The sequence below is a fragment of the Salvelinus alpinus genome, chromosome 5, assembly GCF_045679555.1.
Source record: "Salvelinus alpinus chromosome 5, SLU_Salpinus.1, whole genome shotgun sequence".
In the NCBI taxonomy this organism is placed as follows: Eukaryota; Metazoa; Chordata; class Actinopteri; order Salmoniformes; family Salmonidae; genus Salvelinus; species Salvelinus alpinus.
The window spans coordinates 8,116,977-8,134,138 of NC_092090.1; the positions used below are offsets into that span (position 1 = coordinate 8,116,977).

Sequence of the window (17,162 nt, forward strand, 5' to 3'; positions counted from 1 at the left end):
CTCTTTTTTTTTTGTCTCATTGAAAAAGGGGTTATATCTACATCAGTGGCCCCGTCTAACTCCGCTGTTCTATACGTTCCCTATTCAAGACGAATGGACTGAATGAAGTGGATGGGGAGGGGGGGGGGGGGGGGGGTTGTATTTGATGTAGGCCTCGTCAATCGCATACAGTGATGGAATCCTAATATATTTGTTTATACTTAGCGATGGGGGATTGAGTTGAGAAAATCCCCTGGAATCGGTTAATATAACAGTGATTATTTCTAATTTACATCCACAACGAATATTGTCTCAAAGGAAGTTTGTAAATAGAGGTTTTGGGTGGAATATTGGTTATTATTTATTTGTGCAAATACAGCTATAATTTCTTAAATATATATATATCGTAATATTAGTATAGCTGTAGTATAAATACAATATTAGGCCTCTAACTGTGATTAACGTTGGAACATAAAGGAACGCGTGTTTTTCCCTTACAACCTGTTGAATAAATGAGATCTGCACGCTGAATTGCCTTCGTGCATTTTAATCTAGTTCATTTCTGCTCAAAATGTGTTTTAATAGGATCCAGTGTCATATAAACCTCAATGAATCATGTACAATTACATAACCACTATTCTAACTACCTTAATATACTTTATAAATATCTAAACTACTATTGTCTAGAACGCTACAACACCAACAATCATATTTAGTAGAGCACTATATATTTTATTACGTGTGTGTGTGTTTGAGTGTGTGTGTGTGTGTGTGTTAAATAACCTGTTTAAAAAAAAAACACACTGCAATGTAACATAATGTTTACGCTGTTTTTTTTTTAATGGGAAAATATTCTTGATGACCAATAATTTATTGCAGACACATGGCACACTTGGAGAAGCACGCATGCTCGCAGCAAATACAACACAACGTTTGGAAATAGCATGCGTCTTAGAGAACGTACAAATATACTGCATTTTTTTTATACATCCGGTCACCACAGTTTATTTTTTTGTTTGTTTTAAATTAAAATGGTCCACAGAACAACTACAGATAGGATCTGTTAACTACAGATCATCTAAAACATTTAACCAAAAAAAAGTGCAGTTTACACATTTCAACATATTCTTCCATCAATTCAAATATTTTTTGAATGTTTTCAATGCAGACAACCAGACACCAAAGTAAACCATAAATATCTGTTTTCAAGTTTTGTTATTTGAAAATGTCACCTCTGTGATTGTTCATTTTTATTTTATTATTCTCCTAAAAACTAGATTTGTCTGTTTGGTATAGCAAATGCAATGCGCATTAAAGGGAGCAGTAACTAAAAAAAGTCACGTTAAACTTAATTTACAAAAAGTTGATTTCATTTATTTATTTTTCTTGGCCTTTTTATCTTGACGAAAATGCAACAAAAAAAAAAGGAATATTCTGACAACATTCTCTAATGTAATAACGAATGTGAATTGTTTTACCATTTTTAGATTCATTGAATTTAAATATTTATTGGAGACTTTTGCAATAAAATGTAAGCAAGAATATAGATACGGATAACGACAGTGCTTTTGAAGATAATCTCAGAATTGGATTATTCTTAAATGACCCTAAAAAGGTAACAAAACGATGTAGCCTATATGCGTGTCGTAGAAAGACAAGGGTCACTGCCACAACAATTCTCAAGTAAAAACATCTAAGTACATCGATAAACCACAAAAACGCAAATATCTTGCCTCATGATTGTAGAGCATATTTTAGTTGGTTGTCATGAATCGATCAAACAATAAAATACCGCTTTGGAAAAGTTGGTAAGCATCTCTTTTCTTCCTCAGAAGTTTATAATAAAGTCCCGTCCGCTAACGTCATGTCAGTGCACCGACACCACGGACTGCATGGCCGAAGAGGCCGGGTTCATGAGCGTTTCGCTCGGCGTGGCAGGGCTGCTTTGGCTGGTAGCTGTCTGAGGAGACGTGGGGCTGAGAGACTGGGGAGAGTTCGCTAAGAAAGCTGGAATATGTGTTGGCAGCGCCGAGAGCCCTGGCATCGAAGTAGGGGTGGGCTTGATTGGCATGGGGATGGCAGGTAGACTCTGCGCGCCATAGCAAATAGACTTGAGGGGCATTCCGTAGGCCGAATAATCACTGGCCATGGAGATGGGAGATACCGTGTCCATGACGCTGGAGCTGTACATATGAGGCCAGGCCGTGGTGAGCTGGTTGTGTAGCGGGTAACCAGCAGACATAGACTGCATGGTGGAGAAGGCCAGCCCGCCTGGCATTTTATACTCTCTGGCGATTATGTTCTCGATTGCGAACGGGTGTTTGAAAGTTGACGGTTGGTGAGAGACTCCTATGTTGTAACCGGACATTTGCGGGAGATGTGTGCCAGAAGCAGCCAGGGCGCTCAGTCGGAGTTTGGCTTGTTGTTGGAGATAGTGGGCAGCGTCCGACGGCTTGCTCTGCGCCAGGTGCTCGGACGCCATCATCATCAACTTGAAGCGTTTACGACGACGCAAGAAACTTCCGTTTTCGAACATGTCCCCGCAACTGGGATGGAGAGCCCAGAAACTCCCTTTACCCGGCTGGTCCGGCCGCCTGGGGATTTTAATAAAACAGTCGTTGAAAGAGAGGTTGTGCCGTAAGGAGTTCTGCCACCGCTGGGTGTTCTCTCTGTAGTAGGGGAATCTGTCCATGATGAACTTGTAGATCTCGCTGAGCGGGAGCATCTTCTCCGGGCAGGACTGGATCGCCATGGCGGTCAGGGAGATGTAAGAATAGGGAGGTTTCTGGTCGCTGTACGTGTTTCTCCCCGGACGAGGCATTCTGTTGGACTTTCTGTCAAAATACTTTCCTGAAAGGCGCTGCAGACTACAGTTCTTCCAGTTTTTCTCAGACAAACAGGGGAAATCGAACTTTGTTCAACACTCCTTGAAAGAGGGTATCACTCTAGGACGGGTCGTTCAAAACAACGTTACGAACGCGTAAAACTCCATACATTCGCCGCATAGATTGTCTTTATGACGCACAGTAAAAAATAAAAAGCAATATCCCCGCGCTTAAAAGTTACTGAAAGTTCGCCAAGATGCATGAAATACAGCAACGTAACTCACTGTCTGTTTCCTCCGTGGACTGTTCACTCAGCGCTTATGGGCTGTGGGTCTTGAAAAACAGCCGTCCTATGAAAACAGTCTCTCCCTCAGATGGCCTATATGATACGCTATCTTTAGTTAAGCAAGCAGCAATAAGCTTTTCCTTCCCCCCCAACACACACCACGACTCTCTGAATGGTTCCCGATATGTTGTGGCCCTTGTTGTGATGAGCAGAGCTAAGTAGCAGCTATTTCCATGTCCTTCCCCGAACCGTGTGATACTTTAATGTGGTGACAGGAGAAAAGACCCCCGTAGAGCCGCTTCATTAATGTGCCACTTCTTCGCTATCACATGACAATCGCCTTGGGTGGAGAGGAGGAGGGGGGCTACTCGCTCGGAGAGAGAAAGCAAAGGCATAATCTGTATTAATTTACACCTATTTACATGGACACCTTGAGCCAATAGAAATGATTTCCATTTGAAGACAGAGCGAAGGGGTGAAAAGGCACAGTGACCCACCGGATTTGAAGTGTGAGGGAGGGTGATGAAAGCCCGGTTGCGCCGTGTAAAGGTATGCAGATAACCTTTTGTGCACCGAGCAAGGGGTGCTTAGTCAACTATTTGCGTTTACAAATAGAGCTACTAAGCAATTTGATGTTTGGCATGGAGGGCCGTCGCTTCTTGGCATAGTCTCTCTATTTGTTCTGTATCGTCCTTTGTAAGTTTTGTTTTCGTGTTGAATGACGTGTCATTGATTACATTTTAGTTTGAGCTGTTTAGAGGGGACAGTGTGAATTGAACTGATATTGAATCGACATTTGTGTACCAATCTGTGAGCTATAGTCATCTAACTGGTGACTAACAGTTTGTTTACTCTGTCATATTAATTAACGTCTTTAAATGACGGTTAATGACTGTTAATTTCCCTTTGGAATAATATACAACTATTTCCTGAATGTATTTGCTGGAGTTGTATTGTCAATTGCCCCAATACACTCCCCTTGAAAACTGTTACGTTTGTCTGCCTTGTATTTTTCCCTCTTTGAGTGTGTGTGTGTGTGTGTGTGTGTGTGTGTGTGTGTGTGTGTGTGTGTGTGTGTGTGTGTGTGTGTGTGTGTGTGTGTGTGTGTGTGTGTGTGTGTGTGTGTGTGTGTGTGTGTGTGTGTGTGTGTGTGTGTGTGTGTGTGTGTGTGTGTGTGTGTGTGTGTGTGTGTGTGTATGGTTGTGTATTCAGCGTCCGAGAGCATGCGCCGCAGTCGATAAAATATATATCTTTGAAACTGGTTATTGGGGGATATGCCGAGTGTGTTATGCTCGTCATATGTAATCCACAAAGGCACAATAAATAAACGTTTGACTTGAAATGTACACTTGAATTATATGGGATACATACATATGATGAGGCAATGTTTAGAATGTGTTTATTTCATCGTTTAAAGTATTATACAAAAGGTTTATAATATAATAATATAATAATATAATATAATGTGGTCCCGTGTGGCTCAGTTGGTAGAGCATGGCGCTTGCAACGCCAGGGTTGTGGGTTCATTCCCCACGGGGGGACCAGGATGAATATGTATGAACTTTCCAATTTGTAAGTCGCTCTGGATAAGAGCGTCTGCTAAATGACTTAAATGTAAATGTTTAGGCCTAATAGCAATACCAATATGTTAGTGTTTACCAGACGACTCCCACAAAGCTGTGACAGCAAACGTCCAAACAAAATACACTTTCTACGCGGATGAACAGGTTTAAATTAAGCCGGTCATTGAAATGTAAAACTCGGGTGTTTACGAGACTTACGACAATGCTATAGAAACTGTATAAAATACCAATAAGTCAATTATGTGAGTGTGAACCTAATGGGGACGTATTCAGATCAATGGACATTCTTCTCTCTGTGAGCTCACCACTCTCCTAGCCAAGCCACCTTCCCTTTCTGCCTGGCCACGTCCCAATGAGAAGGACCACACACACACTCGGACCAACTCATAATCTATGCTAATTTCTCTCCGTGCGTCCACAATACACGGAATCATGATTCGGACGGACAGGCTGCAGGGGCGAGTAAGAATAAAGCCGGTCGGGATACGGGCCTGTGGTAATCCAAACCCTTTACAGTGAATCGGTTTCAGTCAGTCACTCAGTCATCACATCGGTTGTTTCTGTTGCGATGTTAATGTGTGTGAACAGATTGGACAAGCTGTGTGGATGTTGATATCAAAAGAGTAGGAGAAAAATATAAAAACTCAATGTATATTTAACATTATTATTAGAATTATTATTGTTGTTATTAGAATACAATTTATTGTCATTTCAGCGTCAAGGGGAAACCGGCCCTGACATTCGGATATGTTCACACTGTTGCACAATACAATTCCCATCAAACCATTTAACCTTTTGATTTCAGTTAACTTTTCCTTAACATTTAATCATCTTTTACGCTACTGATCTCTAGCTGCATCTGTCCAAGACCTTTTATCCCACAAAGCTGTGGATTGAGGGAAAAATTCCGCCACCATGATTCTGAACAGATGAACCCGCCGTCCTCCTCGTCTCCAAAAGAGCCTGTTGAATCCCCAGTAGATCAACTGTATAATGTGAGCACTGTTTGGTCATTTGTACAAGCGGAACAAAGGTTGAGCTAAGCCAAATTGCATTGCACTTGTGAACCTGCTCCTGGTCTGAAGTAGCTTTTTTTTGCAGCGGCGGAACGGAGAACAATTTTGTGCGACCCAAAAGGACTCAAACAAAGGCGCTCTCTGCTGCTCCTCTAAAGTAGAGTAGCGATGCGTGCCATTCCCAGGGCGACGGGGATAAAGAGCCGGGTCAGAGAGGGAGAAAGGCGGACCTAACAGCCACTTTCACACGTCGTCTCTCCACTGCTGCACCAGAGCACAAAGGAAAACAAATGTTGCCCCCCGCGAAAAAATCGCCTTCGCTCCAAAAGTAACAAATGATAGCTGAATATCCTTGTCAGAAAGATTGGTTAGTAAATGTAAATTGGGTGAACAATATTATGCAGAAACATGAACTGTCTCAAATGAGAAGTTCATTTATAATCTACTTTGAGAACGACTTGGAGAACTGCAGAATAAATACAAAGAATAAAATTAAAAAAATACCTGAAAAAGTTGAATAGCTAGGCTATACGTTTCATACACATTTATAGGGAAATGATAGTGTGTTTTCATGGCACATTCTCGCCAAGAAAACAGACAAAACCAACGTGTGTTCTTCGCGTTACTGAGCGCTGGAAAACAGAAATGGATTTAAGGCGTGAATGAAAAACTGCATTCGGCTATTCATTCAAATTAATATAATCACATTAGCCTATGACCACGAATTATTTATTATGGACACACATCGGAATGTTATGGTAAAACAAGTATGGGTCAAATCAAGTGGATAGGCCTACAGGAATTAAAGGTTAACAGGCCTACACTATTCCCAACAATAAAATGAAGTACAGATGCAGGATCTTAATTTGACCAGTTTCTCACAGCAGGAAAATAATCATGCAGAAACATGAAATGTGAATTATTGTGTGGATTATAATTAAAGGACATTTTTTTGTAGGGGGATAATACATTTTTATTTAGAGCAAATCAAGTCTGACATTTTAAAGTGGCAATTACAATCTTTAGAAGCCTTGTATAAAAGTTTGCATTTCCTGCAACAGCAGGAAGTCTTATTAATTTGATCAGAGTGATCAAATTAATATCATACACTTGTAGCAACCCAAGACATCAGAATAGATATATTGAAAATATATACTAGGCTATATATATAAATAGATAGTGGTTCTAAAGCTCTAACAACAGTAGTCCAGCCTCTGTGACCTGTGGGTTTTCAGACCTACTGTAATGTCAGTGAACCCTGGTGAATGTTATGATGTATCTCTCTTCACATCATATGGTTCTGTTGTTATTATGACGTGGTGTCTCTCTCTTCACGTCATCTGGTTCTGTTGTTATTATGACGTGGTGTCTCTGTCTTCACGTCTTCTGGTTCTGTTGTTATTATGACGTGGTGTCTCTGTCTTCACGTCATCTGGTTCTGTTGTTATTATGACGTGGTGTCTCTGTCTTCACGTCATCTGGTTCTGTTGTTATTATGACGTGGTGTCTCTCTCTTCACGTCTTCTGGTGCTGCTGTTATTGGATCAAGGCCCTGCTGTGATCGCTGTGCAGTAAACTCAACATGGGCTTCCTTCATCCTATTATTAGTAGTAGTATTATTGTTAGTCATCTTTATCTAGAGGCGTTGTAGATTTACTAAAAACTAATGAATAAACAAACTGCAACTGCTGGCGGTGTAATTTACATTGTCAATGAAAACATTTGCATAAACAACTAATTAATGACATTAACACCTTCAAAACAAACTATTCACTAATACTTATATAAAATAGGCCTATATCCAGTTGAATGTCAAATATGTATTTATACCATTAGATCTATAATAATAATAATAAACAATAATAATTATAATTGTATTATTATTGTGACATATTAGGCTATTGCTATGAAGTAGCAGATTTTTTAAAAAACATTATAAACAGAATGCCATTTAAAACATGTTTTTTTGTAAACCACTATATATTTTGTAAACCACTATATATTTTGTAAACCACTATATATTTTGTAAACCACTATATATTTTGTAAACCACTATATATTTTGTAAACCACTGTATTTTTTGTAAACCACTATATATACATAAGTTGACTTATCGGCAGGTGTTGGAGACCGTACTTGACTCTGGTGAATCTGAGCACTATTGATTGTAATGAAGGTCTACGGCTGGACTCTTTCCCGCGTTGCTGCTGCACAGAACAACGAGTACCGTAGAGCGGTGCTAACTGACGTAGAGCTACTGTATAGGAATATTATGAATATTCAAGACGACAGCGTCAATTAATTAGACTACAGAGAGATCTCATTAAGACACTCAACGCCCTTTTAGTGCTAAAGTAGAGGAGAGGAGGAGGGGAAGAGGGGGGGGGGGAGAAGGGAGTGAAGGGAGACGTGTTTTAGAGTTAACGAACATTATTCAGTTCATTCATTTTCCTTCATTATCATACAGAAGCACTCAAGGTTGCCTGCCGCGGGTTTTCTTATTAATTAAAAGGGAATCGTTAATTCACTAGTAAAGAGGAGAATGCGTCAAGAATACGGTGAAATAGATAGTAAAGTTCTGTTGTTCATAGAGTAGCCTGTGTATGACCAAGCTTTCAGCTCCGAGGTTTCAGTGTTTTTTTCTGTTGTTGATTGTTTCATTGATTTCGGATTCCACATGACGGTTTGACGATAGGTTGTAAAATGTCAACTATTTGATCCTGAAATAACGTTTTTTCTCCCCCATTCTTATAAGTTCAATGTAATGTTTGATAACACTGCGTTAGGACAAGCTAATGTGTGTTGTGTATAAATTAAGGTAAATAAAAACGGATTACAATTTTTTAAAAGAGACACCAAACGGGACATGAATTAGACTAAGCAACAATATTAATTATGCAATTTAAATCTTAAATTGTTTTCCCTCCCAAAAAAGGTTAAAAAGGTAAATATTTGGCCTGAGTCTGCGTTCACAAATGAGGCAGCGCGAGGATGGGAGTTGGGAGGGAGGGAGGGACTCTCTCTAAGCAGACCCCAAATTAATATGCATGTAAAATTAATTAGCTGTTTCACCGTGACATCAAAATAAGTACCTGCGAGAAGAAAACCCTCTGGGCATTTTGAACATATGCTGGAATTATCGTTAATTGAGTGATTACATAAATTAGCGATTCATTTTACAATACATCAAGTAAGAAGATCTCTCAATTAAGGTGCATAAAATTGGAAGGTGGAGGATGGAGGAGATGAGGAGAGGAGCAGCTTGGAAGGTCTGATTCCCTGAGGTCAGTCTGGGGATTCCACCTGACTGACCATACCTCTGTTTCCTGCTTCAAATGGAGCGGTAGAACGATAGGAAGCAACCGCAAAGGAGTTTAGAATTTAGATCAATGATGGGAAGGAATCTAAACCCTCCCAAGGCGATCATTAGGACCGATAGGATTCCATTCACGAGGATTCCCATGTGGTCCCTAAACGCCTCGGGCTGTACAGGTAGTCCTACAAACCAGGAACTACCCTACTGAAAGATAGCCTCAACGTTTCCTCATTCTTCACTATAACTAATGCCATACAGTATGTTACATTAAAGCGTAGAAATGAAAGATAAATTAAGCTATATCACATTGTTTAAAAATATATATTTTATGTAGTAATATAGGACAATTCGAGAAAGCATACATTGTTTCTCCCCAACCACTCTAGTCAAATGTCATGTCTATAAAGCCCCTTTCATACACAGACCCAGATCCCACTAACATACCATGTCTGCTTATTTCACCTGCTTTTTGGTATGTCTGAAAGTGGAGGGGGGGGGGGGGGGGGGGGATGACATGCACAATGAAAAGCCGTATAAAGACCCAGTCATGATTCCTGTAACCACATGTGTATATATTTTTATTTATTTATTAATAAAAAATATAAAAAAACATTTTTAACTTCAGTTTATTTAAGTAAATACTTTCTTAATTAACACTTTTTTTTCTTATAAGGGCTGGTAAATCAGCATTTCACTGTAAGGTCTACTACACCTGTTGTATTTAGCGCATGTGACAAACACAATTTGATTTGATTTGAAATACAGGTATCCGGTCTGAGTGAACGGTTCTCTGCTTCTCTGCTGGTCAAATCATTAACACTTCCATTGTTTAACACCTTCCTAATTTGAAATGTAAAAATAATCTGTCCTCGGTTGCAACACACACTACCGAGTTCCAAACTGCCTCTGGAAGCAACGTCAGCGACAATAACTGTTGGTCAGGAGCTTCATGAAATGGGTTCCCGTGGCCAAGCAGACCACACACAGGCCTAAGATCGCCATGCTCAATGCCAAGCGTCGGCTGGAGTGGCATAACATTCGTCGCCATTGGACTCTGGAGGAGTGGAAAAGCATTCTCTGGAATCACGCTTCCCCATCTGGAAGTCTGACAGACGAATTTGGTGGAGGAGGAATAATGGTCTGGGGCTGTTTTTCATGGTTCGGGCCCCTTAGTTCCAGTGAAGGGAAATCTTAACGCTACAGCATACAATGATATTCTAGACGATTCTGTGCTTCCAACTTTGTGGCAACAGTTTGGTGAAGGTCCTTTTCTGTTTCAGCATGACAATGCCCCCGTGCACAAAGCGAGGTCCATACAGAAATTGGTTTGTGTGGAAGAACTTGACTGGTCTGCAGAGAGCCCTGACCTCAACCCCATCGAACACCTTAGGGATGAATTGGAACGCCGACTGCGAGCCAGGCCTAATCGCCCAAAATCAGTGCCCAACCTTACTAATGTGGCTGAATGGAAGCAAATCCACACAGCAATGTTCCAACATCTAGTGGGAAGCCTTCCCAGAAGAGTGGAGGCTGTTATAGCAGCAAAGGGGGAACCAACTCCATATTAATGCCCATGATTTTGGAATGAGATGTTGGATGAGCAGCTGTCCACATACTTTTTGGTCACGTAGTTTAATATAGAGATACCGAGACATATCATAACCCATGACTAGAGATACAGAGACATGTCACCATGACTAGAGATACTGAGACATGTCATCATGACTAGAGATACAGAGACATGTCATCATGACTAGAGATACAGAGACATGTCATCATGACTAGAGATACAGAGACATGTCACCATGACTAGAGACACTGAGACATGTCACCATGACTAGAGATACAGAGACATGTCACCATGACTAGAGACACAGAGACATGTCACCATGACTAGAGATACAGAGACATGTCACCATGACTAGAGATACAGAGACATGTCACCATGACTAGAGATACAGAGACATGTCACCATGACTAGAGATACAGAGACATGTCACCATGACTAGAGACACAGAGACATGTCACCATGACTAGAGATACAGAGACATGTCACCATGACTAGAGATACAGAGACATGTCACCATGACTAGAGACACAGAGATATGTCACCATGACTAGAGATACAGAGACATGTCACCATGACTAGAGATACAGAGACATGTCATCATGACTAGAGATACAGAGACATGTCACCATGACTAGAGATACTGAGACATGTCACCATGACTAGAGATACAGAGACATGTCACCATGACTAGAGATACAGAGACATGTCATCATGACTAGAGATACAGAGACATGTCACCATGACTAGAGATACAGAGACATGTCATCATGACTAGAGATACAGAGACATGTCACCATGACTAGAGATACAGAGACATGTCATCATGACTAGAGATACAGAGACATGTCATCATGACTAGAGATACTGAGACATGTCACCATGACTAGAGATACTGAGACATGTCACCATGACTAGAGATACAGAGACATATCACCATGACTAGAAACACTGAGACATGTCACCATGACTAGAGACACTGAGACATGTCACCATGACTAGAGATACTGAGACATGTCACCATGACTAGAGATACAGAGACATATCACCATGACTAGAAACAATGAGACATGTCACCATGACTAGAGACACTGAGACATGTCACCATGACTAGAGATACAGAGACATGTCACCATGACTAGAAACACTGAGACATGTCACCATGACTAGAGACACAGAGACATGTCACCATGACTAGAGATACAGAGACATGTCACCATGACTAGAGACACAGAGACATGTCACCATGACTAGAGATACAGAGACATGTCACCATGACTAGAGATACAGAGACATGTCACCATGACTAGAGATACAGAGACATGTCACCATGACTAGAGATACAGAGACATGTCACCATGACTAGAGACACAGAGACATGTCATCATGACTAGAGATACAGAGACATGTCATCATGACTAGAGACACAGAGACATGTCATCATGACTAGAGATACAGAGACATGTCACCATGACTAGAGATACAGAGACATGTCACCATGACTAGAGATACAGAGACATGTCACCATGACTAGAGATACAGAGACATGTCACCATGACTAGAGATACAGAGACATGTCACCATGACTAGAGATACAGAGACATGTCACCATGACTAGAGACACAGAGACATGTCACCATGACTAGAGATACAGAGACATGTCACCATGACTAGAGATACAGAGACATGTCACCATGACTAGAGATACAGAGACATGTCACCATGACTAGAGATACAGAGACATGTCACCATGACTAGAGATACAGAGACATGTCACCATGACTAGAGACACAGAGACATGTCACCATGACTAGAGACACAGAGACATGTCATCATGACTAGAGACACAGAGACATATCACCATGACTAGAGATACAGAGACATGTCACCATGACTAGAGATACAGAGACATGTCACCATGACTAGAGATACAGAGACATGTCACCATGACTAGAGATACAGAGAAATGTCACCATGACTAGAGATACAGAGACATGTCACCATGACTAGAGATACAGAGACATGTCACCATGACTAGAGATACAGAGACATGTCACCATGACTAGAGACACAGAGACATGTCACCATGACTAGAGACACAGAGACATGTCACCATGACTAGAGATACAGAGACATGTCATCATGACTAGAGACACAGAGACATGTCATCATGACTAGAGATACAGAGACATGTCACCATGACTAGAGACACAGAGACATGTCACCATGACTAGAGACACAGAGACATGTCACCATGACTAGAGATACAGAGACATGTCATCATGACTAGAGACACAGAGACATGTCACCATGACTAGAGATACAGAGACATGTCATCATGACTAGAGACACAGAGACATGTCATCATGACTAGAGATACAGAGACATGTCATCATGACTAGAGACACAGAGACATGTCACCATGACTAGAGATACAGAGACATGTCACCATGACTAGAGATACAGAGACATGTCACCATGACTAGAGATACAGAGACATGTCATCATGACTAGAGATACAGAGACATGTCACCATGACTAGAGATACAGAGACATGTCTCCATGACTAGAGATACAGAGACATGTCACCATGACTAGAGACATAGAGACATGTCACCATGACTAGAGACACAGAGACATGTCACCATGACTAGAGATACAGAGACATGTCTCCATGACTAGAGATACAGAGACATGTCACCATGACTAGAGACATAGAGACATGTCACCATGACTAGAGACACAGAGACATGTCACCATGACTAGAGACACAGAGACATGTCACCATGACTAGAGATACAGAGACATGTCACCATGACTAGAGACATAGAGACATGTCACCATGACTAGAGACACAGAGACATGTCACCATGACTAGAGACATAGAGACATGTCACCATGACTAGAGACACAGAGACATGTCACCATGACTAGAGATACAGAGACATGTCACCATGACTAGAGATACAGAGACATGTCACCATGACTAGAAACACAGAGACATGTCACCATGACTAGAGATACAGAGACATGTCATCATGACTAGAGACACAGAGACATGTCATCATGACTAGAGATACAGAGACATGTCATCATGACTAGAGACACAGAGACATGTCACCATGACTAGAGACACAGAGACATGTCACCATGACTAGAGATACAGAGACATGTCACCATGACTAGAGACACAGAGACATGTCACCATGACTAGAGACACAGAGACATGTCACCATGACTAGAGACACAGAGACATGTCACCATGACTAGAGATACAGAGACATGTCATCATGACTAGAGATACAGAGACATGTCACCATGACTAGAGACACAGAGACATGTCACCATGACTAGAGACACAGAGACATGTCATCATGACTAGAGACACAGAGACATGTCACCATGACTAGAGATACAGAGACATGTCACCATGACTAGAGACACAGAGACATGTCATCATGACTAGAGACACAGAGACATGTCACCATGACTAGAGATACAGAGACATGTCATCATGACTAGAGACACAGAGACATGTCACCATGACTAGAGACACAGAGACATGTCATCATGACTAGAGACACAGAGACATGTCACCATGACTAGAGACACAGAGACATGTCACCATGACTAGAGACACAGAGACATGTCATCATGACTAGAGACACAGAGACATGTCATCATGACTAGAAACACAGAGACATGTCACCATGACTAGAGACACAGAGACATGTCACCATGACTAGAGACACAGAGACATGTCACCATGACTAGAGATACAGAGACATGTCACCATGACTAGAGATACAGAGACATGTCACCATGACTAGAGACACAGAGACATGTCACCATGACTAGAGATACAGAGACATGTCACCATGACTAGAGATACAGAGACATGTTACCATGACTAGAGATACAGAGACATGTCACCATGACTAGAGATACAGAGACATGTCATCATGACTAGAGATACAGAGACATGTCATCATGACTAGAGATACAGAGACATGTCATCATGACTAGAGATACAGAGACATGTCACCATGACTAGAGATACAGAGACATGTCACCATGACTAGAGATACAGAGACATGTCACCATGACTAGAGACACAGAGACATGTCACCATGACTAGAGACACAGAGACATGTCACCATGACTAGAGACACAGAGACATGTCACCATGACTAGAGATACAGAGACATGTCATCATGACTAGAGACACAGAGACATGTCATCATGACTAGAGATACAGAGACATGTCACCATGACTAGAGACACAGAGACATGTCATCATGACTAGAGATACAGAGACATGTCACCATGACTAGAGATACAGAGACATGTCATCATGACTAGAGACACAGAGACATGTCACCATGACTAGAGATACAGAGACATGTCATCATGACTAGAGACACAGAGACATGTCACCATGACTAGAGATACAGAGACATGTCACCATGACTAGAGATACAGAGACATGTCATCATGACTAGAGACACAGAGACATGTCACCATGACTAGAGATACAGAGACATGTCATCATGACTAGAGACACAGAGACATGTCACCATGACTAGAGATACAGAGACATGTCATCATGACTAGAGACACAGAGACATGTCACCATGACTAGAGATACAGAGACATGTCACCATGACTAGAGATACAGAGACATGTCATCATGACTAGAGATACAGAGACATGTCACCATGACTAGAGACACAGAGACATGTCACCATGACTAGAGACACAGAGACATGTCACCATGACTAGAGACACAGAGACATGTCATCATGACTAGAGACACAGAGACATGTCATCATGACTAGAGACACAGAGACATGTCACCATGACTAGAGACACAGAGACATGTCACCATGACTAGAGATACAGAGACATGTCACCATGACTAGAGACACAGAGACATGTCACCATGACAGACAGAGAGGTGTGAAGTTACACACCCATACCATCATGGGTAGAACCCCATTCTGTTGGGCTCTTGTGACAGCTGCTTCATGACGTCATGAGTTCTAACAGTTCACAACTTCTAAGGAGATAAGAATGAATTATCACAACACATCTTTGACCTTTCAATTTCTAGGCAACTTCGATTGGTCGAAATCACTTGTCCGAAAATTAACTATAATACCCACTGACATTTTCACAATCTTAATTTAATAGTCGTATTATAAATTGGCTATAATTGTGCTTATTTTCTAAAACCTCTGGTTATGAGAATCAAAACACCCAAGTGCAGTGGATCATTTCAGCCCCACAGACAACTCCACAGACAGCCCCACAGACAGCCCACAGACAGCTCCACAGACAGCTCCACAGACAGCCCACAGACAACTCCACAGACAGCCCCACAGACAGCCCACAGACAGCTCCACAGACAGCTCCATACCAGCCCCACAGACAGCCCCACAGACAGCCCCATGGCCAGCCCCAGGTCAACACAAATGACAATCCCCTTACAAAGCCAGCCAATACTTCTCCTTCCTACACGGCCCTAACGCCAGTCTTCATTCGCTGCTCTAATGCCAGTCCTCATTCACAGCCCTAATGCCAGTCCTCATTCACAGCCCTAATGCCAGTCCTCATTCACAGCCCTAATGCCAGTCCTCATTCACAGCCCTAACGCCAGTCCTCATTCACAGCCCTAATGCCAGTCCTCATTCGCTGCCCTAACGCCAGTCCTCATTCACAGCCCTAACGCATTAGTCCTCATTCACAGCCCTAATGTCAGTCCTCATTCACAGCCCTAACGCCAGTCCTCATTCACAGCCCTAACGCATTAGTCCTCATTCACAGCCCTAATGTCAGTCCTCATTCACAGCCCTAACGCCAGTCCTCATTCACAGCCCTAACACCAGTCCTCATTCACAGCCCTAACGCCAGTCCTCATTCACAGCCCTAACGCATTAGTCCTCATTCACAGCCCTAACACCAGTACTCATTCACAGCCCTAACGCCAGTCCTCATTCACAGCCCTAATGTCAGTCCTCATTCACAGCCCTAACGCATTAGTCCTCATTCACAGCCCTAACGCCAGTCCTCATTCACAGCCCTAACACCAGTCCTCATTCACAGCCCTAACACCAGTCCTCATTCACAGCCCTAACACCAGTCCTCATTCACAGCCCTAACACCAGTCCTCATTCACAGCCCTAACACCAGTCCTCATTCACAGCCCTAACACCAGTCCTCATTCACAGCCCTAACACAAGTCCTCATTCACAGCCCTAACACCAGTCCTCATTCACAGCCCTAATGTCAGTCCTCATTCACAACGCAGTCCTCATTCACAGCCCTAACACCAGTCCTCATTCACAGCCCTAACACCAGTCCTCATTCACAGCCCTAACACCAGTCCTCATTCACAGCTCTAACACCAGTCCTCATTCACAGCCCTAACACCAGTCCTCATTCACAGCCCTAACACCAGTCCTCATTCACAGCCCTAACACCAGTCCTCATTCACAGCTCTAACACCAGTCCTCATTCACAGCCCTAACACCAGTCCTCATTCACAGCCCTAACACCAGTCCTCATTCACAGCCCTAACAGTCCTGAAG

General features: G+C 42.1%; 1 protein-coding gene across 1 annotated transcript; it reads right to left on the minus strand.

Annotated features, from left to right (window-relative positions):
• Window positions 1-795: 795 nt before the first annotated feature.
• Window positions 796-3,772, minus strand: LOC139575467 (forkhead box protein B1-like). Its single transcript, XM_071400458.1, has one exon. The coding sequence runs from the start codon at window positions 2,798-2,800 to the stop codon at window positions 1,847-1,849; it is 954 nt and encodes a 317-aa protein (XP_071256559.1). The 5' UTR covers window positions 2,801-3,772; the 3' UTR covers window positions 796-1,846.
• Between the last annotated feature and the right edge of the window lie 13,390 nt (window positions 3,773-17,162).